The 26,640-nt window shown below is 32.0% G+C and overlaps 2 protein-coding genes across 3 annotated transcripts; both read right to left on the bottom strand.

Moving 5' to 3' along the window:
* Positions 1–2,672: 2,672 nt before the first annotated feature.
* On the bottom strand, positions 2,673–4,731 carry LOC145574371 (uncharacterized). The gene is made up of 2 exons (XM_081632143.1): positions 4,590–4,731; positions 2,673–3,444 (listed from the first exon to the last, which is right to left on the bottom strand). The coding sequence occupies exon 2, from the start codon at positions 3,430–3,432 to the stop codon at positions 3,010–3,012; it is 423 nt and encodes a 140-aa protein (XP_081488269.1). The 5' UTR covers positions 3,433–3,444; positions 4,590–4,731; the 3' UTR covers positions 2,673–3,009.
* A 2,644-nt stretch (positions 4,732–7,375) lies between these two features.
* LOC145574370 (protein kinase STUNTED-like) lies at positions 7,376–11,388 on the bottom strand. 2 transcript variants are annotated; one of them, XM_081632142.1, is made up of 10 exons: positions 10,857–11,388; positions 10,641–10,726; positions 9,880–10,099; positions 9,080–9,784; positions 8,743–8,991; positions 8,492–8,655; positions 8,279–8,358; positions 8,026–8,173; positions 7,783–7,932; positions 7,376–7,686 (listed from the first exon to the last, which is right to left on the bottom strand). In XM_081632142.1, exons 1-10 carry the CDS (start codon positions 11,080–11,082, stop codon positions 7,441–7,443), a joined length of 2,274 nt encoding a protein of 757 aa, XP_081488268.1. In that variant the 5' UTR covers positions 11,083–11,388; the 3' UTR covers positions 7,376–7,440. The 2 variants fall into 2 exon arrangements, with proteins under 2 accessions (XP_081488268.1, XP_081488267.1); XM_081632141.1 differs by having other exon boundaries at positions 9,877–10,099.
* Between the last annotated feature and the right edge of the window lie 15,252 nt (positions 11,389–26,640).

Here is a 26,640-nt window from a genome sequence, read left to right on the forward strand (position 1 = left end):
CCCAATTTGTTTTTTGCACAGTCTCAATCTAAAAAGATTTTCTGATAATTGTATATTTGTTTTTAAAGTATTAGATCGATTTCATTAGCATAATCTTGAAAGATTTCAAATTGCACAATCTGTAATGAATGGAAATAGTATGCACTCCGTAATATTTTGAATAACACTAGAATATTCTTATTTATTAGGATTTTAAAGAATTATCCGTAATATTTACTCTGGTGTAACACATTCAGAATTTCGGATATACCCAAATTTAGCAAACACGACAAAGAGAAAGTTTATCTTAACTGGTAGCAAAGTCATCTTTTAATTACGGAGTAGTAGTTTTAATTTGGACCTTGTCACTTTCTACTCCCTTTAATGAGAAGATAATTAAAAATTGCAAAAACCACTAATAAACACATAAGAAGTATAAAGTATTTAAATTTTTAATAAGAAAAAAAAAATTAAAAAGTATCCATGTGAATTTTCACAATTTATATACTGAATATGTACCCATACATCATACATCATAATTAATACAAAATGACAAAGAAAGGGCTAGGCCAGTAGGCCCCATCCCAACCTAATTTTCTAGATTACCCAAAATAAAAACAAACAAATAAATAAATAAATCAATTTTAAACAACAAATCATTAATATTTTATCTTCATTAGCCTCTAACTATTGAAAGCTTCATATTGATCTTCAACCCTTGGAGTGATGGGCGATCGTAGTCCTTGGTCTCTTGGTGTAGACACGGAAGGCATGTCCGAAATAAGCGAAAGAAGATTACGAACACTACTAGATCGAGTTCTCTTGAAGCTAAACGACCTCAAATTCTTGTTCTTGGAAAAAACATTGGATGAATTTGTAAGGATCAAATATACTAAAGCTTGAACCGCCAAAAACAAGCCCAAATTGATCAACATGTCAATAGGAGACATCTCAAGTATTGTTGCCTTAACTTCAAAAAAATAAACTTATGAATATAGAAATGAAATTTGTGTTTTATAAAATATAGTTTGAAAATTTGTTCTACAAAAAAAAAGTAAGATTTTCATGTATATATAGGAAAGAGGTGAAGGTGAAAATTAAGATAATAAGATAGCCGCCAATTTGACTCGTACAAGGCACCTAGAAATTACGTGCATGTGTTGATAAAATAACCGTAATTTTTAACAACACATCAATTTTATATTAGTATTACTCAACTGCCCCCCATAAAATAAGTACTTTATTATATTACTTGTATATTTTATCTTATAATTATAGATCATAACATGTGTAAATGTGTGACTAGTTCAACGTCCACGTATTTGGTGATTGGTATTATTGGTCTAGTCAATAGTCATATTAGGACCAAGGAAGGATCAAGGAAGAAGAACTTTTTATTTTTTTAGTTTGAGAAGAAAGATAAAGAACTTTTATTAATTACAAGTTTACAATCCAACTAGATCTCCTTATTGTTTAACTACTCCATCCTTTTTCAAATTAACTATATTTGTTTGGCATGTGTGCTATTGTACATGATAATTCGTTGACATTGAAAATACTACGTATGTCAAATAAATAGTATGAAGGTTAGGGCACTTTAAATTTTTTAGGCGAGCATCAAATTTTTCAAAAGCTTGCTTATAAGAGAATTAATTTTCCAACAGATAGACATCGTCATCTAAATGCGTCTGTCACTATAAAATCATCAGTGATTTATTTTAAATTTGCTTTGATACAATTTCATATTTGTTCATAATATTTTTTGTTAATATATCCAAGTAATCCAATCCAAGCCCCTTACTTTCCCATCACTACCTGATTTTTGTATAATGAATGAGTATAAAAGAAAATGTTGACTAAAAATAAGATATGTTTTGCTTGATAAACATACCAAGACAACTTTTGATTTTTTCTTAAAAGACGAAATCTCACATGAAAATAGTGTGATTTAATGACTTGTGTGAAAAGAAAGGTGAAAGAAGTGAATTGTTTTATCGTTTGAAATTGTTCCTCTACATTGAACATTCATAATTTGGATAATTTTAAACATTTTTTACAGAAGTTATAATAATTTGCTAACTTCTTTACATGTGATGGATTGCACTCAATAAAGTTGGGTTGACATATGGCACACTCCAAATCCAATCCAACCATCTTCAAGTGTGGGGCTCAAGAGAAGTTATAGTTAGGGAAGGTTGGCAACATTTTGCTTGCACATTTGTATTACCATCCATTGGTTTGATTTGCTTTGCTTTGCTATGCAACAATTTCTTTCCTTTCTATCTGGTTGTAACAGATGCTTAAGATTTCAGAGTCCTTAAGAATAATTATAAGCTCCTACCCACGGACACCGGCTGCAAATTGCTACCACAGACCAATAAACACTAGCTGCACGTTGCTACCGCAGGCCAAAAAACACTTGCTGCACGTTGCTACCACAGGCCGACAATATCAGGATACCAATATGTGTCGAGGCTCTGTCTCAGACACTGGCTGCAATCGTTCAGAGTGCAGCAAGTAGATTGAGTATCCTCCAGAGGACACAAGAGACAGATGCTCTATCACATTAACTTATCCTCTGCATTCATATTACTCAGCTGACAAATTTTAATCATTGCCATGACTTCAGCCTATCTAAATATTCTACAAAGTGGCAAACTAAAAGCTCATGGGCGACCAAAAAACCAACTAGCAACCTTACAAAATACATTATAAATTCATTACTCTTGTCTAGGCACCAATGCCAAAATCAATCCAATCATTCGTGTTAACTACTAGCAAAACTGGCAGTCACCGAGCAAATTATTGGTGAGCTTTACAGCCATTCAACATTCCAAATGATCAGCAAAAAATGTCATATAAGTGAGATTTGGACCTGTGTTTACATACTATCTATAAGTTAAATAAATAAATCTAATACTCGTCCAAAAAAAATGTCTTCTTTCCCTCCTAATTCAGCCAAGGCATAGCTATCAAGATAGATTCAAGCCCCAAAACTACTCTGCTAGCAGATGATAAGCAACCCAACGCTTATTGGGGTGGTTTATCCACTTGAGTGGATGCACTAGAACTGGCACCAGCAGACTCCTTGACTGATTTATCTACCTTAGTGTGTGTAGAAGGACTGGTACTAGCAGACTCCTTGACTGGTTTATCCACTTTAGTGGATGCAGAAGAACTGGTACTACCAGATTCCTCGGCTTGAGCAAGTTGACGCAAACGCTCTTGAAGAACTCGGACTCTATCCTCAGTCTTCCGGAGCCTCCTCCATCTGTATGCAAACCAAAGCCCAAATCCACCATAGACAACTGCATATGATCCCCACACATAAGGGTAAGTTTCTGCATGCTTCTTCAGCTCATGATACTTTGCTTCAACTTTTCTCACAATGCCGACTGCTGGATTGCCACCATCGGTTTGTTCAGTGCCTTCTGCCTTTTGTTCTGTACCCATTTTCAGTCAAAACTGAAACAACAACTAACGATATTTGAATCAAAAATAGCACACTCTAAAGACCATGATTTCGAGTTCAAAAAATAAAGCAGACTGAAATTAATAATCACAATCATGGAAAACCAGATCAACTACAACATAAAGAAAGTATGCAACAGGTATCCTACAAGCCACAATCTATGCTACTAGGACTCGACTAGAAGTGCCCGATACAAGTAAGTGCCTAAGTGTCGCCGAGCCAGGGCAAAAGGGGCGGGCAGTGTAAAAAGGTCCAATTCATAGTTCCATGACTTCCATCCTACAATTAAGGGTTATACATTACAGCCTGCAACACAATAGCAACCAAATTTGACTCAATTACCAAATTAGGCTCCAAATATCTACAACCCTTCAAGCCGACCCTACTCGTAATCAGGTCCGAGCTCAGTTCCGCTTGTAAAGTCCATTAATTCAACACATTAGCAAGTAATTTGACTCATTTATCATCAAATTAAGCTCGAAAAATCACATAAAATTCTTCTAGCTTAAGAATATCAATGTAGGATGACATTTTAATCTCAACCATCAATTTTCAATTTTAAATCCTATTCGTGTATTAGTTTGACTGCCAAGTTTATTTTTACGAAAAAAGCAGTTTGCCTTCCCAGCAAATCAAAGCCCAGAAATTTACTTGCATGATCTAATACCAATGTATACATTCCAAAAAAAAAATTCTTGTATGCAGTGTAACTAAAACAGCAATAAAAGTATCTCCATAATTATTGTATTCACTAATTTGATATTAAAACTATCAATACGAAGTTCAAAAATTGAAAGAATATCTATGCCAATGTTTATTCTAGATTGGGGTGCATCAAATTGAAGAAAAATTAGAATTTTTTGTGGTTAGTGATGATTTAATGAAGATAAATTTTTACCAAGTATTAAAATTTCCGAGAAGAAGATGAAGTGATGGCTGATTTTTTTTTTCTTCAATTAGCAAAATTCTAGCAATAAAATCGGTCGATATTGTACAAAACTTCAGTTATAAACAAAAGTTCAATGATCGACCTCAGAACCCTAAATTGACTATTAACAATGAAATGAACGATAAACCCTAGATTATGAAATTGACTGATTCGATAGTTTGAAAATGAATAAACAAAAGAAAATCGTACCTTAGAAGCTGCTTCAATGGAGGAGAGAAAGCTCAGAAGCTTCTTCGATGGAGAATTTAGAGTTCGCGCATCAATGGAAATAGAGGTAGGAGTGATTAAGTGAAGCGTAAAAGCGAAAAGCTGCAATGGTGAACAAAAAATAAAACGTTGAAGATTCAAGATTAATTGCACGCATATACGGAATTTTGTAAACCGTCGGATCTAATTAATATCAACGGACGCCATTCAATTAAATACCTCCAACGTTTTTTTAAGAGGAACACCCGTAGTTAAAACAAGAGTTTGTCCCAATTTATATCCTTGATAAAGATTAGAGGGAGAATGAAAGACAATTCAAGTGGTTAGAGACTTAGAGTTACTCTTCCGATTTTATACGATTCTGAGATCGATTCTCATAAATTAGCTTGATAAACTTGTTTTATTCAATTTTAATTACTGTATATGAATTAGCTTGAGTGACATACTTATCAACCACAACATAATTAATGGAGTATCATGAGCATTAATCAATCACATAAAGACTGATTTTTAGCCGATGAAAGGAGCTGTATACTTAAACAACCAAATTAACAAGCATTACTTAGTCACGTAAAGGCTGGCAACCTGAGGTGTCGTGGGGCCCATGGAAAAAAAAATCCGACTATTTTCTTTAATTTAGGGGTTCAAAGTAGTCAAAATTTGTCCACCAGAAGGTTAATACAGGAAATCGAACCAATTTCTAGGTTTTGCAACCAGATGTCGAAAAATCTCATAAAGATGCATTGCAATGTCTTATAATGTTTTGGAACCATATATGACCACTAGTTGGTCATATAAAGACTTGCGGTGGCCTTGAGTTATTTAAGTAGTAAATGGGTAAATTAGCGGTATAAAACAAAGTAGATGGTTTCAGCCATCCAAACAGCATCTCGAAGTGTTGTGGGGTCCATGGAAACAGTCTCGACCTCATTTCTTAGTGAGTCTAGAAAAGTTTAAACTTACCAAGGCTATAATCCACCCTTTTAGAAAGAGTCTTGACCTTGTTTCTTTTTTAGTTCGCAGGAGTCTCGATCTCAAGATTACAAGGGATGTACCTCGGGTCATATAATATTGTTTGGAACCACATATGACCATTATTCGGACCAAGGCAGTTTAAAGGCAAATTGTGTGATTCTAACTATTAAAATGGACTCTTTGAGTATTGTGGTTCAAGATTCGGACAAAAGTCCAAAATTCTCCAAAACTAAATATACACGAAATTGGTCCAATTTCGAAGGTTATGGGACCCGATGTCGAAAATTTCAGGATTGTATGTAAGAGATGTATCCCAGGGTTATATATTTTTGTTTAGAACCACATATGACCATAAGTCGAACATATAAAGCCCCGTATCGGTCTTCAGTTGATCAACTAAGGCACAAGTTAAAAATGGGTAGAATGCCAACAAAGTGGATAATTCAATCATCCAAATGGCCTCTGAAGGTGTCGTGGGGTCTATGGGAAGAGCCCTAAACACTTTTCATTTTGAATCCGATAAAGTTTATGATTGTCCATCACCGAAAGCTAATATATGAAATCGGACAAATTTCAAAGGTTTAGGGACTCGATATCGAAAAATCTCAAGGTTATAGGGCATGCATCTTAGGGTGAGATACAATATAAGTATATACTCCTTTTGTTCCCTTACAATTGACACACGCTGGATTTTTCACTATTTATATGTTAACTTTGACTATAGCTTTTTAGTAACAAATTAAAAACCAAATGTCATATTAATACAAAGTTTTATTATATATTTATATTTTTTAATAATACATACAAATATTAATAAATTATTTCTACTTAAGGTCAAACTAGCATATGAACAAATATGTCTAATTTAACCGAGTTAATTATTTCGGAATGAAGGTAGTCGTACATTAGTGTTGAATCTGATGATAGACAAAATCCGTGCAATATACAGAATCATTTTATTGACAAGGTTCAGACGTGAGAGAGACTTATGGAGTTAAGGTGACCCAAAACTTAAGACACCCAATAATTGAACACAAACGACATTTCTTGCATAGCTGTGCATTGTACCTTGTCCAATTCCAGATTCCAGGTAAATGGCAAGCCATGTGACTCCTACAGTTAGTTTAACAAGCCAAACATGAAACACCCTTTCTAAAGAAAAACTGTCGATTGTCAAATATTGTCACTCAGAATTTGACACTTTACTAAATTAAATTGTTTTTCTTTACAAACACATCCAATATAATGGATCTTGTCCAATAATCATTTACAAGATATCATGTAGTATGTCAAACTTGATCTCAGGCTGCAGTACAACTAGATGTAAGATTGTTTTGGTAATATCGGCAATATCAGATATGGGTGTATAATTTCTTGTGTATTACATAAAACAATAGTTATGGTAACTAATACGAGTAACGAAACACACAAAAGGCACCATTTTCAGCCAGTAGAGATTGGAGGATATAGAGAAGAAATCATGCATTCATCTATTTAATGTCATAATTATAATTACCACAGATAATTTGATGGAGCATGCAATTAGATACAAAGCTTTATGCAGCTCCTATACAAGCATGCACACAAATGCACCTTGTATTAAGTTATTCTTTTTCATTCTTTTTTTCAGGGGGTTAAATTCGATGCTTTAATTAACATTCGAATGTGAACTTGGGATGAGAACTAGACCAGGAGGAGGGCAAAATCACTTGCGCACACATCCTCTCGTCCAAAGCCTAGCACATCACAAAGGGAATAAAAAGAAGATAGCTATACACAGAGAGAATTAACACTGAACAGAAACAGAAAATTTGTTCCTCCTGCCCTGTCAAGATCGACATTCTAACATAAATTAAAGTTAATCAAAACTTGAAGTGCGGCTCCATCTCCCTTTCAGGTAATCCTCCAGGGAAATGTTTGGCTCAGTACTACTAACAGAGGCAGCATCATCTTCGATTATATCAAGTAAAGCCACATTCAGATGGGATTGAATATCAGAGCGCGGTGTCTCACCATCCAAAACCTCAAATTCTTCAGGGTAGTTACTCACTTGTTGCTTTGCCCAGTTTATTACTTCAGTGTCACCTTGGAGCAACTTCAAAACCTGAAAATAATGCACAAGTTAGTTGAATTTTACAAGCATAAATAGGGCAGCATTAGTAGAGCTTCTAGGCCTTCTACTACAGGAGAGATGACTTACATTGCCTATACGGGGTCGTGTTTGAGGTTCACGTCTTATGCAAAGGGTAGCAGTCAAGACCATTCTTTCAATCTGCTCATGGTCATAATCGCTGCCTAATCTAGTATCTAGCAACTGAGACATCTTCTCATCTTTTAATTTTGAGTTTGCCTGCACATATTGTAGATTGGCATTCACATAATGAGGAGCGCTCATGAATAAAGCTTCCAAGAGACAATCTAGCGTAATTGATAAGAGACATACCCATATGACGAGGCTCTCCTTGCCCTTTGGATTGCTGCTATCTATTGGCTTTCTTCCTGAAAGAAGCTCAAGAAGTACAACACCAAATGAATAAACATCCATCTTATCAGTCACCTTGCCATGCATGAAGTATTCTGGGGCCAGGTACCTGCCACAGGAGAAATTGCAAGGAGCATTGCTCAGTTTAGATGTTTAGAAATTTCAGGCAAGGAATTTGGGGAGAAGGAAGACTAGAAATTATGAAGTTACCCACCCAAAGGTTCCTGCAACATCTGAGGAAGTCAAGTACGAAGATGCACTTGAAGCCCACGTAGCAAGTCCAAAATCTGCAAGCTGAAATACCAAATCAAAACAAGTGTTAGTAATCATACCAGAGATATGTAAGATATAGAACAGATACCACTTATTAAATTGATATAAACAACTTCAAAGTGCATTCAAAACTAAATCTTGATTTGTAGCACACCTGGGGCTCAAATTCATCAGAAAGGAGAATATTTGAAGATTTAACATCCCGGTGAATCACAGTTTGCGAATCTCTGTTGTGTATGTAGTCCAATGCCTCAGCCACCCCTACTGCAACCTTGTATCTCTCTTCCCAGCCAAATGCTCCAGCTTTAGTCTCATTACCTATTATACAATATAACGTCTCAGTTAGGCAACAAAAGTCAGCCCATTCAACATTCAAATAAAAGAAAACCGAATGCTCCAGCATACCATGAAGATTCTCTTCTAAGCTTCCTCTTGACAAGAAATCATAGACCAGGATTAAATTCACTTCGTCGAAGCAGAATCCAACCAGGGTTATGATGTTCTTGTAATTGATAGTTGTAATGATCTCGATTTCAGCAATGAACTCCTGCAACGCATCCTCTGATGGCTTCAATATTTTTACAGCCAGCTCCTTCCCATCAGAAAGACACCCTCGGTAAACCTGGCTACTACCACCTTTTCCAACCATGTTCTCTGCAAAATGAGCAGCAGAATTATAAGAAAAGGAACATCCAACTACCAAAAGGCCACAAAATTAAAGAATCAGGAGGAAAGAACATACCAGGTGCAAAATTTGATGTGGCTGATACAAGTTCTTGGTATGCAAACAATCTACAAGTGGATGAGTATTTCTCAAGAACTCCTTCCAGTTCCTTGACCAAATACTTAAATCCGTTAATAGGGGAGGAAGGAACAGAGGCTACAGCATCACCAACTGGAACAATTGCACCACTTTCAGCACTCAAATCAGATGAATGATCGTCCATTTGAGCAAACTCACGTCTCTTTCTATCAGGGTGAACCGCCATTGAAGAATGTTTCCCGGGAATTCTCAAAACTCGGCGTACAAGGGATGTTTTCCGGCTTGGAACCTTTTCTGTCTCATGATGCCTGGGTAAAAACACCCGTCGAACCAACTGCCAACCAGGTTTTAACTCATTTAATTCTTGATTAACAACATACTTTGGATCAGAAGAGGCATTGGCTGCTTGATATGGCACCAAAGCCATTGATTTATCCTCTCTATCGACTGCACACGACTCCTGCAGCATTTCATCACAGGCATAATCTGCCCAAGCAGAGATGGGTCCACAGCCAAAATACCTCTTTATCAAGGTACTTCTTCTAGCCCCGGAGCTAATCTTTTCGAAACCATCACAATTCTCCAGACCAGAATCCATGCTTTTAATGGAAGAACTACCATCATCATCTACTTCTACATTGTCAACTTTTGATCCAGAAACCAAACGAGACATCTTACAATTTCCTGCATAATCACAAGCAAAAGTAACTAAACTTTTTAGCCACTGAACATCCTTGCAAAAACATAGCTAAATCAATCACATACACATAACTTACCACCTTCTCTACGATAAACAATCTTTCCGTTATCTACAGCAAAAACCGAGAAATTATTCGACAATTTCCTCGCACAATACTTAGCCACTGATGTCGGGGATCGAATCATGTGTTGGGCTTTACAAGTTCCTAAAATTAATGTAGCACTTTCAAATCCTTTTGATTCTCGAACTAAAATCTTCCGCAAAGATGATCCTCTACACACCTTTAGCTTCAAATCAACCTGACCAATTCATTTCATTTCAATCAAATACACATAAATTAAGCATTTTCAATTAAATAAAATACTTTTTAAAAAAATCTCAAGCATAATCAAAATTCAAAACCCCTTGACCCCAAATCAAACCTTACCTACCAAACTATCATAACCCAAGAAGCCTAACTTCACCAACCAAAATCTTCACATTAATTACAAAATGCAAGTACAATAACACAGCATGTGTAGTTACAATTCACAGTCATTCATCATTAGCCTTTAATTTTGGGTAAATTTTAAAATTTTCCCAATAATTTAGCATTAAAGCTCAAAAAAAAAAAAAAAAAAAAAAAAACAACAACACAATAATTACTACTGTACACATTAAGCATTGTAATCAAAAAATAAAAAAAATATGAGCAAATGAAAAAATAAACAGCAAATTCCACAGTAAACTACACGAGCCATTTCAATTTCAACAAAATTCAACGGAATAATTAACCTCAAATTCAACAATAATGCACTAAAATTCCCCACAAAAAAATTAAATAAAAACAAAAAATTAAACCTGTTTCAAATTGCAGAAGCCTTCGTACACAGCAAGCGTCGAATCAAAAGTCTTCACCAATGACAAAAGCGTCGATTGTTCAACTTCTGCTACCACCCACGAAAAAAATCAACAAAAAAAAAAATTAATAAAAATCACAAAAATGCACTTAAATTAAACAACAGGAAATAATTCAACAAACCCAGAAATTAAAACTTCACAAAAATGAAGACAAACCAGTAGAAGAGTGAAGAACATGAAGAGCAACAACAAGATCTCCAGGTTGAGCAACCTTCATTAGAGCCCACGTAAGAAGTTCTTTACTCTGTTGGTCTAATCTGACACCAACTAGCACCGTTCTTCCGCCGTGATTCTCGCCGGAGGAACATTCTCCGGCGACGGAAACCACCCCATTGTTACCGTTATTCTCATTTTTCTGGGTTTTCTTCACTAATAACTTCATCTGGGTAAACAATCAAAATTGTTATACCCAGATCTTAAAAAAAATCAAAATCAATGAAATTTATACTCCGTATTTGCTTGGTTTTAGGAAAGAGCTCACAATTACATACACACACTTTTTGTGGGATTTCTATAAATTTTTTGTAAGAATTCAGATGGGATTTATTTATTTAATTTAATTTGATGTAGTAGTTGATAATTTTAAGGGAATCTCCCTGAAAAATGCAAGAGTGTGGTTTTACTGTTTCATGGCTTTAAAGGGTAGGAGTATAATTTTTTGGATTTTGGCCTTTTATTGATTTTCTTTCTTTTCTTACTTTCTCTCGCGGTTCAATGCTTGCTTTCGTGGTTTCAGGAGAGTGGGTTTTTTGTTTTTGTAACTCCCCAAGTTTTTTTAAAAAATAAAATTATTTTAGTTTATTTAAGATTGAGAATTGAAGATTGGAAGGTGAGATTTTAGCTTAGCATGATGACATCACTCATTTTTTTTTTCTTTTTTTTTTTTTTGCTTGGTAAGGCGAAGGATTTTAGTGGGCTGAAACATTTTACAGAATGATCCGAGAGTTAAGCACTTTGGAAGTAGGCGGGACGGGTAAAGGAATTTCATCTCAAAGTATCACCAGTAGGATTTAATCTCACAATCTCTTGTTTAGCTTTGAAACTACTGGACAAAGTTTACCTTGGTATCTACGTACGTGTATATATACTATGTATTTATATACTCTCTCCGTCCCTTATTGATAGTCCCTTAGACTCTCTCCAATGGTGAGACTCAAGTGAGTATTTTTAGGAGAAAGAGAGTATTTTTGCAATGTATATCAATAAGTTGATATCTAAACTTAGCAACTCCAAAACAAAGTTGCTAAGTTTAGATACTCAACTTTGAGTCTCATTTGACAAAAAGTGTAGGGCCCTTGTTAATATTTTAATATATTTAGTAATTTATTTAAGTTTTACCCTTTTTTTTTAATCTCATAATATTTGATATTAAAGAAAAAATGGATTTGGTGGGCCATAAATTGAAAGTGACATTTGTATATTGTTATAGAGTCTCACCATTGGAAAATTAGATTTCACATGAGTTGCTAAATTGAGAAGTGGGTATGGTATCACCATTGGAGGTAAAAAACAACTCAATTTGTATTTCAATATTCAAAATTGAGTTTCACCATTGGAGATGGTCTTATTGGCATTTTTCTTGGAAATTAATAAACAAATAAGAATAGTAAAAGGTACATTGAAAAGGTAAATTGACATTGAATATGAAATAAAAGTAGAAAGAGAAAGTCTCGTTCAAAAAAAAAGTAGAGAGGGAGAGTAATAAAAGTACATGAGAGAACAAAAATTACGTGAGAAAGTTAAATTTGCACAAATATTGTTGCAAATTCGAGGAAATTTTGGTAAAAAACTAATATTAATGTTTGTTGGAAAAAGCAAATGGGGTGAATATTTTGGGACTAAAATTTGCCATAAGAAACTGTCATTTGAGGACGGAGAGAGTATTTGGATAGGCCGAGATCGAGAGTATGATGCATATCTTGTTTTCGAATGGTGATTTTATCACACGTGCTCACGTTTGATTTACAAGCTCTTTATCTTCTTATTCAATATCTTTCGATAGAGAATACCTTTGTAATACAAGCAACTAAAATTAGTTTTAATATAATAAGTTCAGATAAGATAAGATGAATAGAACACTCAAATCAAATAAAAAAAGAAAAAAAATTTATGATCATATTTATCATTTTTGTGCGATTTTTTTATCACTAGATAGGTTTATATTGAAAAAAAAAAACATTATGACAATTTAAAATAAGACCCCCCACTTGACAATTTTTTCCTTACATATTAGCGTATCAGTATGGTCAAACTTTAATTAAATCAGACTATCAAATCAGATCTTAAAAGCATCAACATTGGTGGGAAAATAAGCTCCTCATTTGACAAAAAATGGAAATGAGAACCTTCCCAGTTCCCACCAATGTAGCTGCATTCCCATTTACTAGTTTTTGTTGGAGAGGTTACTAATTACCATATTTACTAATTACCACTAGATAAATATCTCACATGGGCGATGGTTTAAAATCTCCATATTATGAATACTTCATATATACTAAAACTGTATGTTTCTTATTTATGTCATAAGATCGATATACGAAGTAGGACGGAGTAAGTGATAACATATGACATTGCTATGTCTTTTAACCTGTAACAATCTAAATTGCATCGTCAATTATAATTTTTAAATAATGATCGATTGTATAAATTTTGTAATGCTTGCTTGATTCGTAAGGTAGACTTATTATGTCCATAAAATTATACCTTATTGAGCTATTGATATGATTGTGCGTACACCGTACAATAAATATAACTAATATTGTCTTTAAAAACTTCGATCTATATGTAAATAATAACAAACAAAGTACTTTTTAAATTTTGAGGCACCAAATAAAATTGATAATGATTAGACCACTCTCATTCATGAGGGAAAATAAAAAATGTCATTATCTCTCTACCCACTTTCTCACTCTTCTTTTTCATTTTTTTCTCATGAACATTTTATTTTTAGAACTTCTAACACACTCATGGGCTAAAATTAAATCCCACACCACTCTCTCTCTACTATTTCTCTCTCCTACCCACACACTCACGGCTCTTTGTTTCTATTTTCAAGCTTTGTTTTTTTTTTTTTTTCAATTTATCATGCATGGCCCACCATTACTGTAGCATTTCATTTTGCCATTGCTGTGGGCAAATGCCCAATTCCTCATGGTCATTTTTTTTAATGCCCATGAATGTGGTACTAAAATACTCATTTTTTTCACATAATTCTCCTCATGGGCAAAAATATGCCCATGAGTGAGAGTGCTCTTATATTGAGTCAACTAGCTAGGGCTTGAAAGTGAAACTTTAACTGTTTTTTTATGTAGGAAAAAAATGTGATTAATCTCCTGACCTTCAACTAAAATGAGTGCAGAATATTACTCGCATTTTTATAAAATAATTTTTTTTAAAATAACAAAATTAACGAGGACAATGGATTGTGGAAGAGGCCTACTATATTCTACCAAAAGAAATCCAATAAATCTTCCAAAATTTAATAAAAATGATTGATTTGTCAACATTATACCACGTAGCATCCACATAAATAGTAGCATGGGCTCCACCGCTCCATATTCTTGTCCCATAGTTTGAAGAGCTTTAAATATTTATAAAATGCTCCTTTTGTCAGATTATGTGATCTTCTTTTTTCATCTTTTTTAGAGCTTGAGCACTTCAATAATAAATGTAATGTTTCTCAATTCTCATTTTATTCTTTGAAGCATGTTTTTGTGTTCATGTGTTAACCCTGCTCTTAATTATTACCCCACTTTGGGTTTGTTGATCTTTTATATTGCTCATTGGGAATCTTTTTGAGCCTAAATTTATCAAATTTAATTTAAACAATTAATATAAATTCAATTGAATATATATGGATCTTGTTAACGAGCGCCCCAGAGCGTTAGTTAAGGAATAATTTTATTGGTTGAAAGAGTATTAAGTTAGGAATGCATGACAAAATCACGCATCGTTCGGTGTAATTAATGTTAGTTTTACTCTAATATTTTTACTTTTAATTCTCTTATCTAACGTCTCGGGGGGCGCTCATTACCTTTTGCCAATATATATTACCATTATCGTTATATGGAGATTTATTTTATTATTGCGAGCGTAATTTACTTTTCTTTATAATTTCAGGTATCACAATAATTAAATCTATGTAAATCATGTTATTAATTATGAAAAATAAATAGTGACAACATGCACAATCTTATTGAATATTTATCAAGGTCATAATCCATTATTCAATTAATAAATGTAGGATATTTTTTTTTAATGGTATATATCTCTACTACTCTCTATAACTAGCTGGTTAATTTCAATTCAGTTCCCGATTTCATTCTTTCAAAAAGAATATAGTTCAGCTCAACTCAATTCAGTTCAGTAAATCAGAACATGTCCTAATAATATTTATCAACCATCTACATAAAACTTTATACTTTTATAGGTAGCTATTAACCTGGCCTAGATAAGGAATGAGAATTATAAACTCTATAAATAGGTATTTTACTAATAATTTAAGTTATCGCATCACATGTAATAATTTATAAAAATATACAGTGTAAGCTCACTCATTGGATCAAGCTATGGCACACGAGTATACTTTAATTCATGGTGCAAGTTGCACGTTATGTTATAGCCCTAGCGTTGATGTCAAGCATATGATTAGTATATTTGCTAATGATTCGACCACTTAATACTTTTTAAGCGCCACTAACCATTGATCAGAAAAGCATATGGTGGTAAAATTCACATAATCACAGCTAATCATCATCAATGTTACAGCTAATTATTACAGGTTATCTCTTTGGCATTTTTCCATTTGTTCATCAACAAAAAAGATAAAAGCTTTAGGTAATTATAAAGGTTGCTTAGTATCAACATGGGATTCCAACTTTGTTCAATTCTCTCTATAAGTTGGTAGAAAAGTAATTACTAGTACTTTCATTATGAAATTTACGGAGTATATTCTTTTTCTAATTAAGTGTGTGATTTACAAATTGATCTATTCTAATTACTACAAAGTAGTCGATATTGAATACTATTTCCGTCCATTTCATATTATTTGTGATATTGAAATATTTTATATTCGCATTTTGCAAATAATACCTCAAAACTGCAAATGGAAATCGAGGTGGTAAAAATAATTCTAAAGAATCAACATGGGATTCCAACTTTTGTAGTGACCACTATCAATTAAGGGTAAAGAATGCGGGGGTACCCTATAAAATAAGGGCAGTAAAAGTCGCTTTCTTGTGGTCAAAATGATTCTATAATTTGGACCCTAGCTTTTTTGATTAAGTATAATTAATTAACAACTTTGCCCCCATATGCCTTAATTAAATAAATAATGGAGGAGCAAAAAGATCATTTTCATCAGTGACAGAATATTTAGCAACCTTTTTTTTTGTATTAAACTATGGTTTAAATCATCATGACTATGACAATATAATTATATACTAATCTAATTCATCGCTGTCAATCGCAATAAGAGAGATTTATTCCAGAAGAAAAAGAAGTTGCTACAAAGTGGACAGCATCTGCCTTTTTATAATACCTACTACTTTGTACTAATTATTAGTAACTTATTAAAATTAACCTTCATAAACTACTTTTGGGCCGGGATGGTTTAATTTATACAATTATTAACATTAACTTTCAGCAAGAGTTCATTTTTACTATTTAAGGTAGGTCAAATACAACCTGAAGTATAGAACGAGGTGTGATTCATATCATAATCTAATTCAACTTTTGCTTGTGGAACAAGAATTCATGAGTTAAGATTTGAATCCTTAATCTTAGCTTGCTCAAAGAATTCTATAATTATTTTTATATATTAGTTGCTAAGCCTTTATCGTCAACTCGAATTAAGGAAATTATGCCTCTTGGTAGTGTTAGCTAGTTTAATTAGTCCACGATACATAAAATAAATTAAATAAACGATATATGATGAAATGAAGTGTTGAGTCCAGAAACAACCCACATATGAGCATTCTCTTGTCCCACACTAAAAGACTAAAGGGGGAGTGTAGTGGTAATGAAATCCCACTATATAAGGCTAAGGGGCTATGAGGTGGAAGCTCATTGATTTTGTAAAATGGTAGACTTGCACTCTCCCGTGATGGGTACGACCCAAACCCGTTTTATCACGAAGGGAGTAGCATAATAATACTCCGTCCATGAACCTAGTTAACTAACATAAATACGAATCATTACGTTGTACATATTTAGTTGTTTGACAAATGTCATTTTTATTGATTAGCAATTAATAAAATAATTATAAGCTAATTAATTTTAACTTGTTTGGTCATATACGTAATAACGTAGATCGAATTATATCTTCACAACTGAGAGTGAGAGATAGCTCAAGTGGTTAAAGCTTCCCTCCCGATTCTAGAAGGTCTTGGGATCGATTCTCACCCCTGCCCTTGTGGCTCTCTAAACACCAAAAAAAAATTATATCTTCACAACTGCCATACAATCATATTAATACTATTAGTCATACTATTAATACTATTGGTCCTGGGATGTATAAAATTTCATCTTAATACTATCATACAATTATAAAAAGTACCAAAAGTTCATTTAGCATAAGTGCATAACCTATTAGTCATTTAGTCTATATATTACTGGTACTTGTTAGACATCTACACCTGCCATCGCAAGTGTTTAAAATATAATATACGTAGTATAAATAAAGAATAAAAAGGAACAAAGATAGTAAACAAAAAAGGGCTTACTAACTACGAAAGCAATGTGGAAACGGAAACGCAAATAAAAGACATAGTGCGTGCTTAGAATAGCAATATGCATGCAAATTACCATTTGTCGGTGGTGTCCTGCCGCCTACGTATGACTTTCATTCTTTCTCCATCCATATTATTTTGCCTTTTAATTTTAACAAGTTAAGAATATAACTACACCTTTATTGTTGTATAATTGTTGTTAAGAATATGATCTTTCTCCATCAATGAAGATCATGGAGTGGAGGGACGGTTAGTCCCTCCATCTCCAGAGTGACCTGAGTCAATCCTCACCCCATCTCTTATGTGATAGGAGGAACACCCCCCCTGAGTATCTTACTGTATAAAAAAATATATAAATAATATAATGGAGTACCATTTTTTTTTTTGGGCTGACAAATTAACTTATAATTTCAGTCATACCTTAGCTTATTTGAATATTTGATAAGTATTTATTATTCTCTAAAAAAAAAAAAAAAAAGGATAAAGGTTGAGATAGTAGGTCGAATGAGTTTAAACAGTCTAATTACTGAAATATACCCTAAAAGCTAGTTAACTATTGTCAAACACACACACTAGATGAATTGAGTTAGTGAGGTATAGATTTTTTTATTAAGGTTTGAGGTGAGCAACGGAATGCGATATGACTTACAAAATGTGTACTCAAAATCACCATGATTCTACTCAATCGTACCAAAATTAAAGATGATGAAATATAGAATAACTTTTAACTTCGTTAAAATATATTATATCTCTTCATTAATCATGCATGTTTCACTAAAATAGTGGAGACCCATTTTTAGACGTTATCACAAAATAGGGCATAGTTGTGTTACATTTACGAATATATGATTCTGTTTGTAAAAATGCACATGGGAATGAATAATTATTCGAAAAATATTAACCGATTTTAAGGGGAATAGAATTTATTCAATGGATCAAAATGAAGCTTCAAAAAGGGAAACCAATGAGCAATGTGATAACCTCCTCTTGGCCGTATAATGTTGGGATGTTGACATGAGCGCTAATATATATTTAGGGGACCAAAAAGTATGAGAAATTATGGTTTCAATTACTTGACTTGTCAATTTTCTTACAAAAAATCTGAACATTTGTATAATCATGGGCCAGACAAGTATATGTGCGTATCGTTAATCACTTAAACATAATCCAATAAAAAATGATTATCGGTCAGATCGGATTAATAGTTAATTTTTTCCTTGTCTTAATTCTTACTTAGGTTGTCAAAAAGCCGAATAAAATTTAATGTATATGTTTATATTATCGTGTGTACATATGTACATTATTTATTTGATCAAAATATAAGTTAACTACCTTAATTTTGTAGACATGTTGCACAAACATTGCACACAAATGCCGCATCTATCTGAACATAAGTACATGGCCATTTATACTGAGTATATAAACCCATACTCCGCCATATTAGAATAGAGAGGGGATGTAAGCACATATGATTATATAAATTATATTGATTCAATTTAATTGGCGCATATTATACCACCATAACTACACTACAAATGTGGGGGTATTAGAGTGCATAAAACAGCCATAAATCAAGGAACGCATACGTACAAAAACAATGGTACGAAAGCATAAGAACAATAATAATGAACAATTGAACAATGAAACAGGGAGTTGAATAGTTACTAGAGCCCAACAAGGCAACAAGGGAACACAAGCAAGCACATGCATGCGTACATTGCGTAGTATGCAAAATTATACAACTTGCTTTTCTCAAATTCAAAAACAATTTTTAATAAATTAAATGATTTTAAAAATAATGTACAACTATACTTAAGCCGACCACATTAAATACTTCGATACCTACATGAGAGAGGGGAGAGAAGAATAAGTTTCATTTTGCAATAATGTTTTCTAGAAACATAGTCTTTTTTATTAATTAGGATCTATGATTATAAATTATAATTAATCTTTAGTGTTTATATATATATATATATATATATATATATATATATATATATATATATATATATATATATATATATATATATATATATATATATATTTTGTACAACGTACATAAATAATTATGAGCTTATTATATCTATATCATACGTTATGTTATTTGTTTTTACTTAAATTCCTTAGAAATAGGGGGTAACCTTGGAATGAAACTAACAACAATTGATTGTATTGTCTGGTTTCAATGATAATGTTATAGGTTTTAATTAGTAATGTGTACTCAGTAGTCGTTAAGATGATTATTGTCGAGGTTTTTTATTATTATATTTAAAATTTTGAAAAATCTGAATTGTTATGTCAATGTGATAATTATTAGAATATGTATGTATTTATACCATATTACACTTAAACTACTCACATGTTACTATGTATATCATATCCACTTTGCTACCTAAAGGTTAGTGATCGATATTCGTACAATTGATGTACTCTATAGATTGTAGCCGTTTAAATCACAATTAGATTTATTTTGACTTTTTTTGAGTAATGGTTAATCCTTCCTTCGTCGTATTAGAATTGCCTCATATATACTGAATGTTTAATTTTATTGTCTATTGAGTTGGATCATTCCTTTCAACCCAATCCTTCATTTTTAGCACTTGTATAAATTTCTTCCTTTAACATTAATCTATCCACAAAAAGACAATTAACATGAAATAATTCCACATGCTTACAAGTAAACCGTCAATATTTTTTAAAAGCACGTCAAAGTAGGCAAAAGGAAAGTAATAGAATGACGGTAAGAATTTACTTCATATACTCCGTATTAAGAATACAAGTGTAATTAACTGGACCGAATGAATACTTCGTATAACTCCGAGCCGTACTAAAATTAAGGGCACAACACATTTAATTTAGTGACAACTTTAATTTGACAAGTACCCAAAATAAAAATAAAAAAATATAAGTACAAAAAACCTCTTATTAAAGGAAGAATGAAGAGCTAGAAAAAACTCAATAAAAGAAGAAAAACAATCTAGACAGCTTTTCACATTAGGGAGAGATCAAGACCAACTAATTAGCCTATGAATTTAATTCACACTAAAACTACTAAAGTATTTTACTTATTAATTGACGTTGCCAGCTTACTATTTGACCGTTACGGATCGGAGTATAGTGTATGCTTCCGTTATGGTCTTCATTCTATCCTTACTCCTTATTTTAATCATTTATGTCATATTCGCATTATTTACTAATACAAATATATACGATTAATTTAAGAGTAGTGATATACGAATTATAATAAAAGACGAGAGTTAATAACAACCAAGGCGTTGGATAAGATAGCTAAAAGTAGATTAATTACACCGATCGACTAACATGTGGTTTTAACATGAAAAAAAAATAATTATTACTCCGTACTATTTTAGAAATTATTTTAACCCTTCTTCGGTGTTTGTTAGCAAAAATCTACATACAAATCTTATTGTTGTTAATTAATTTAAGAGCGCATGATAAAAAACTTAGACATGCATGCAATGTAAATACACGTGAAATAATGCTTGCTCATGACTATTTCAACTATTTCCCGATTATGATTAAAAAAAAAAAAAAAATTGCCTACATTATCCACTCATAAATTGTGCTAGTGAAGGAGCAGAAGATAAGCCACTAATCTGGCGTAGTGTAGCATAATTTAATGTCCTTTTTAACATTTTTTTAGTTAAACAATTTCATAGATATGTACGTATGATATATCGCGAAGTTGATGATTTTTTTTTTATTTTGTCAAAAATATAATGTTATACGTAAAATCATAATTATGTTGTTGTATGTTAATGGCTTAATTAAGGTTATTATACGATATAAATGAACTAAAAGAGCTTATTGCATTTTGTTTTGAGGCGGCATTGAATCATAGATAAGGATATAATTTAATCATAGAACATGAGTTGACATGCATCACACATACATTGCTGGCTACTTGCTATCTTAAATTCATCGGAAAAACATAAATGATCCATATAATACTAACAGTACAAAAACTTCCCATCATACAAGTGATAAAAAGGCTTTAATATACCATAACTCCATGCCATGAAAGCGAATAAGGAGATAAATATTCACAAATATTTCAGCTAATTCGAGTAACTTATCCTTTTTTTTTTCCGTAGCATATATAATAATAAGAATATTAATTAATGAAGAAGGTCTAGACAATATGAAATGAGATTGGACAACCCGAACAAAGAGGAAGAGAGTTTGTCCACAAATAAGGCTGAGGAGCTTCCATACTAAAACCAATTGGCTTTTAGTAGGGGTAACCGTTCTATCTTATAAAGTGAAATTATCTTTCATCTTTCTCCAATGTGGGACACTCATAAGTAAATTATAATAGGTTTCAACAACCAATGCAAAGCATATAGTATTGATATAAAGGGTGTAATATATTATTATTGTATTCACTTTTTGACCTAATTCCTTCAATTCGTCCATATAATTCCACTCTCGATGTGTCCATGCAATTTCATGTCTTTATTTATTTATTTTTATTTTTTCGTCTTCTTCTAATTTGATCCATTTTGACTTTTACATTACACAAAATACATACGTAGCATTATTCACATATTCTATTTTGTCATTTTCTTTAAGAACTAATATTATACTTCCTCCGTTTTTTTATTATTGCACCATATGAGTTGGATACAAATATTTTGGTAGTGGAAAAAAGTAAGAGAGAGAAAGGTAAAAATGCAAAATTGTCCATGTGACATTGATAAACTAAAAAGTAAGTGTGAAAAAACAAGGGTATGTTGGGTATTTGTAGTATGAACACAAATAATTTTTTTCCTAAAGATGAAATGATGCAATATTTGTGGAATTTCTTAAAAAAACAGGTGGTGTAATAATAAAAGAACGGAGAAAGTAATAAGAATAAAAATAATCCAGTGAGAAATTAACAATAGAGTTTATACATTAAATAAACAAAAAGTCAATACATTACAATTTAAATTGTAATAGCTACTTGTTAATTGCTATTATTCGTTCCACTAGGTCAATTTGTCACCTTGTAGCGTGTACATATATACTCGTATATGTTTGGCAAAATCAGTCGCTTGTTCTTGTCTCTTTCATAAAAGAAGTATTGTCCTATTGACATGGTCGGTAATAAGCAAATAATTGAACATATGAAAAAGACCATGTTTACAGCATGATTTAACAGGCAAATATTTTGCAAAACATGTTTTTACGTGATTTTCATGGCCATGTCACATCACATAACCCAATCACCAATTACTTTTATTTTCTTTTTCTTTTTGATGACATAAACATTACCGGTTACCACTACTAAATAAAGGTCCTTTTTAATTATACAAGTATAATATTCCATATTTGAATGTCGATTCATGAAGTGAAATTTTTCTATGGAGGCGGATGCACAATGCTCTATGCATCCATTTTCTTTTTAAAAAGGCAAAATGAATATTTAATTGTTCAGTAAAGAACATACAGTTATTTTATAAAGAACATTTACCTATTTTATAAAGAACATCACACATACTTATATTGTAATGAACATATAATTGTTTAATAAAGAACATATAACTATTTTGTAAAAAAAAATAAAAAATCAAACTTTACGTTCTTTATATATATCTAAATAACATCCGTAATATTAATAAAAAACATGATAATTAGAGGTGGTCAACTTCAATCCGGCTTGATCTGACTCGAAAATAAGGCGAGTTTGGGCAAGCCTAAAAATGCATTTTTTAGTTAAAAATCCAAACCCGAACCGAAAAAAGCCCGAAAAGCCCGCTATATTTTCCAGGTTTGGGCACGAGATATTATGTTAAGACCCGGACCAACCCGAACTTTTGATCACCTTTATTGATAATTTAATGTAATGAACATTATTTTTATTCAATCACCATAATCTAAAGAAAAAATTCAAAGAAAATTTCAAAATAAACAATTAATATTATGTCACAAATAAAAGTACATTATACTGACAATTAAAGTACATGAAGATAAAGAACATTATTTAACATTCTATAACATGTTCTTTTCACTTTAACTGAATGTTCTTTACATTTCTATACAATGTTCTTTACAATTTTATAACATGTTCTTTTCACTTTAACTAAATGTTCTTTACATTTCTATACAATGTTCTTCCCGCTTTTTTTTCGGAAGGGATGCACCATACGGATCATGCATCCGCCTGCAGGGACCACGCATTGATTTTTGACATCATTATTTCTTCATTCTCTATTTTTTTCGTCCTAAGTTTTAAAACTAAACAAATATAATATTTCTTTCAAAATTAATTAATAGATTATAGTTATACTTTTTCGAATAAAGAATATTGACAATTATTTTAAACAAATAATATCTATTTAATCCGTGCAATTCATAGGATTAAACTAGTTCATTATCAAATAAAATTTCTTTCTACAAAATTACTTCACCGACTTAATATATATATATATATATATATATATATATATATATATATATATATATATATATATATATATATATATATATATATATATATATATATATATAAGTTAGAATTTTAATCAAGCATATAAGAAATGACAGAGGTTAATCAAGCATGATCTGCAGACTTTAATCAGTAGGATAAGAAAACTTTAATAACTTTTGTCAAAAGAAAAATAAACTTTAATAAGTAGAATAAATACCTCTTATAAAAAAAATAAAAAAATAAAAAAAAAAGTAGAATAAATATATACCTATTAAATTCTTTTCAATACTTTTGAAGAAATTTATACCATGCATGAATAATACTAAATTGTAGAAATTTTTTCGTATTCATCAACGTCTATATAAAAAAATATGATACTTTTGTTTCTCGAGTTGCATTCAACCGTCGGCATCAATTACATGTATTAGATTAAAGAAAAATTGTCAAAAATAGTATAACCTTTAAGCGGTCCACCAAAAATAAGTAAATTTTTTTATTATTTCTAAACAATACAACCTTTAAAGGGTGTTCGCTTTAAACAGGATATTTTACCCAACCTTAATGACCGGTTAACATTTTTATTTTTTTAATAAATTTATTAAATACTTTAATTAACTCTTAATAAACTATAATTATGGTTAACAATTAAAATAAATTTATTTTTTAAAAAAAATCCTCACCGTCCACCGTTACCACCCACTTCCCTTTCTTCGGCGCACCCCACTCCCTGCCCACCGACGTCGGCCGCGCCCAAATCCTCTCTCCGGCGCCAGTTTTGACCCTTTCCCCCTTTCCCTGAACCAGCAATCCCCTACCCAAAATCCTTCTTCCTACCCCACAATAATCCCTAGTCAAGAGATCTGGATGCCAACACGGTAATCAAAATACACTTGTAACGCAGGTGAAAATTAGATTGAAACAAAACGCTAAAAAGTGTGTAGTTCTCAATTACCATAATACAAGTAACATTACTACCAAACACCGCATCTCTTATTGTCCCTAAAAGCTTTATTGGAATAGGGAGTCCTATTATGCCTAGGTCACAGTTAAGACATTCATTAGCTTATCATCATGTTTATACCTGAAATCACCACAATATCAGCCAGCTTTGTTTACATTAACAAAGATACTCTATCAATTACAGTTGAAAGTTGAACATATGCGCAATATGTCATTCGAATCATAACAGAATTTACATTTATGTTTATATGTGAGGGATATATATCTTTATAAGAAAACTTATATCCCATCCCAACTTTATAAGCCAATGTTGTAATACTTAGATAATGAATATAAGACGGCTGGTCAATTTTTTTAAGCAAAGTATCATTGAGTATACTTAATCTGTGAAAAATGAACCTCTTAGTTATATTTGGATTATCTTTGGTATATTCCATAATTAATTCATAACGTTGAGTATTGGTGTTAACTGTACCTTCATATCCATGTTTATCAATTTTTCAATAACTGGCTTTTTGCTAAATATCCAAAAATCTCTTCCGGGTTGATTCCAGAGCTATGAAACGAGCTATGATTATATCAGGCGGATAATTGAAATCATTTAGGTTTTAATCTCATATTCCACTTTATCATTATAATTGAAATGTTGTTGCTGAATCTTTAAAATATCAACCTCTATTTTATAAAATCTTTGAAATTTTGGTTTCAATTTTCAATTCACATCATTATATGTGTTAACTATAAGCAATATATTTACGTAGTTATTTGTAAAAAATTTCACGTAATTTGTTAATACATAAATAAGTTTAATGTTATTTGTTAAAATTGGAACAACCCACCAAATATCAGAAGCGGAATGGTATATATTGAACGATGAATCCCAAAAAATTGTTACCGAAACTTAATTGAACGGTTAAAGAAAGGGGAGAATTCATCATATCTTCAATACCTTCAACAACTCTCCTTATTTGAGCAATAATTTCGGTTTTTTGTTACCTAATATCTCAGTTTCTTCCACAGCTTTCTTCAACTCAAAAGACTCTATTATTAAACTTAATGCAAGTAGCTGGTTTATTAAATTCTATAACCTCATATTCCACACCGGCATTGAAGTTGAAAATTTGTTGCTGAATATTTAAAATATCATCCCCAATTTTGAAATCTTAAAAATTTCAGCTTCAATTTTTCTTATCTTAGAAATTTCAGCTTCTAATTTGGAAAATTCTTTGTCAACCTTAGAACTCAGAAATTGATTCCTCTATTTGATAATTGACATGTTGGACATGTTCTTGTAATTTCTTCACAATACAATCCAATTTCATAATTTGCTCATATTTTCTCTTTTTAAGCTCTTTCAATTATTCTTTCAACGTCCCAGGGGCACTTTTATTAGCAACATCCTCGGTCTTTTTAAGCCCCTCTAATTCTTCTTTCAATATCCCAAGAGCACTTTCATCAACAACATCCTCGTTCTCGGCCATAATCTATCTGCTCACTAAAACCCTAGTGACAGAAGAAGTTTTTTTTTTTTTTTTTTTTTTTTTTTTTTTTTTTTTTTTTTTTTTGGTGCGAAGTGACAGAAGAAATTTAGTGTATGGTTGCGAGATAGAAACAAGTTAGGTCATTATCAAGTTAAGTTTGGTTTATCGAGTAGTGGGTCAAAATGGAACGGGTCAAAATCAAGACGGATTTTTAATAAATACTCCCTCCGTTTTTTTTTAAAATGCATCACTTGCATTTACAATTTTACTTGGAGTTTTAGGAAAGTTATTTGCTTAAATATTATATTGTGTAAGTGGGGCAAGGGGGTGATTAATTT

Source organism: Chenopodium album, chromosome 13, assembly GCF_948465745.1.
Source record: "Chenopodium album chromosome 13, dcCheAlbu1.1, whole genome shotgun sequence".
In the NCBI taxonomy this organism is placed as follows: Eukaryota; Viridiplantae; Streptophyta; class Magnoliopsida; order Caryophyllales; family Amaranthaceae; genus Chenopodium; species Chenopodium album.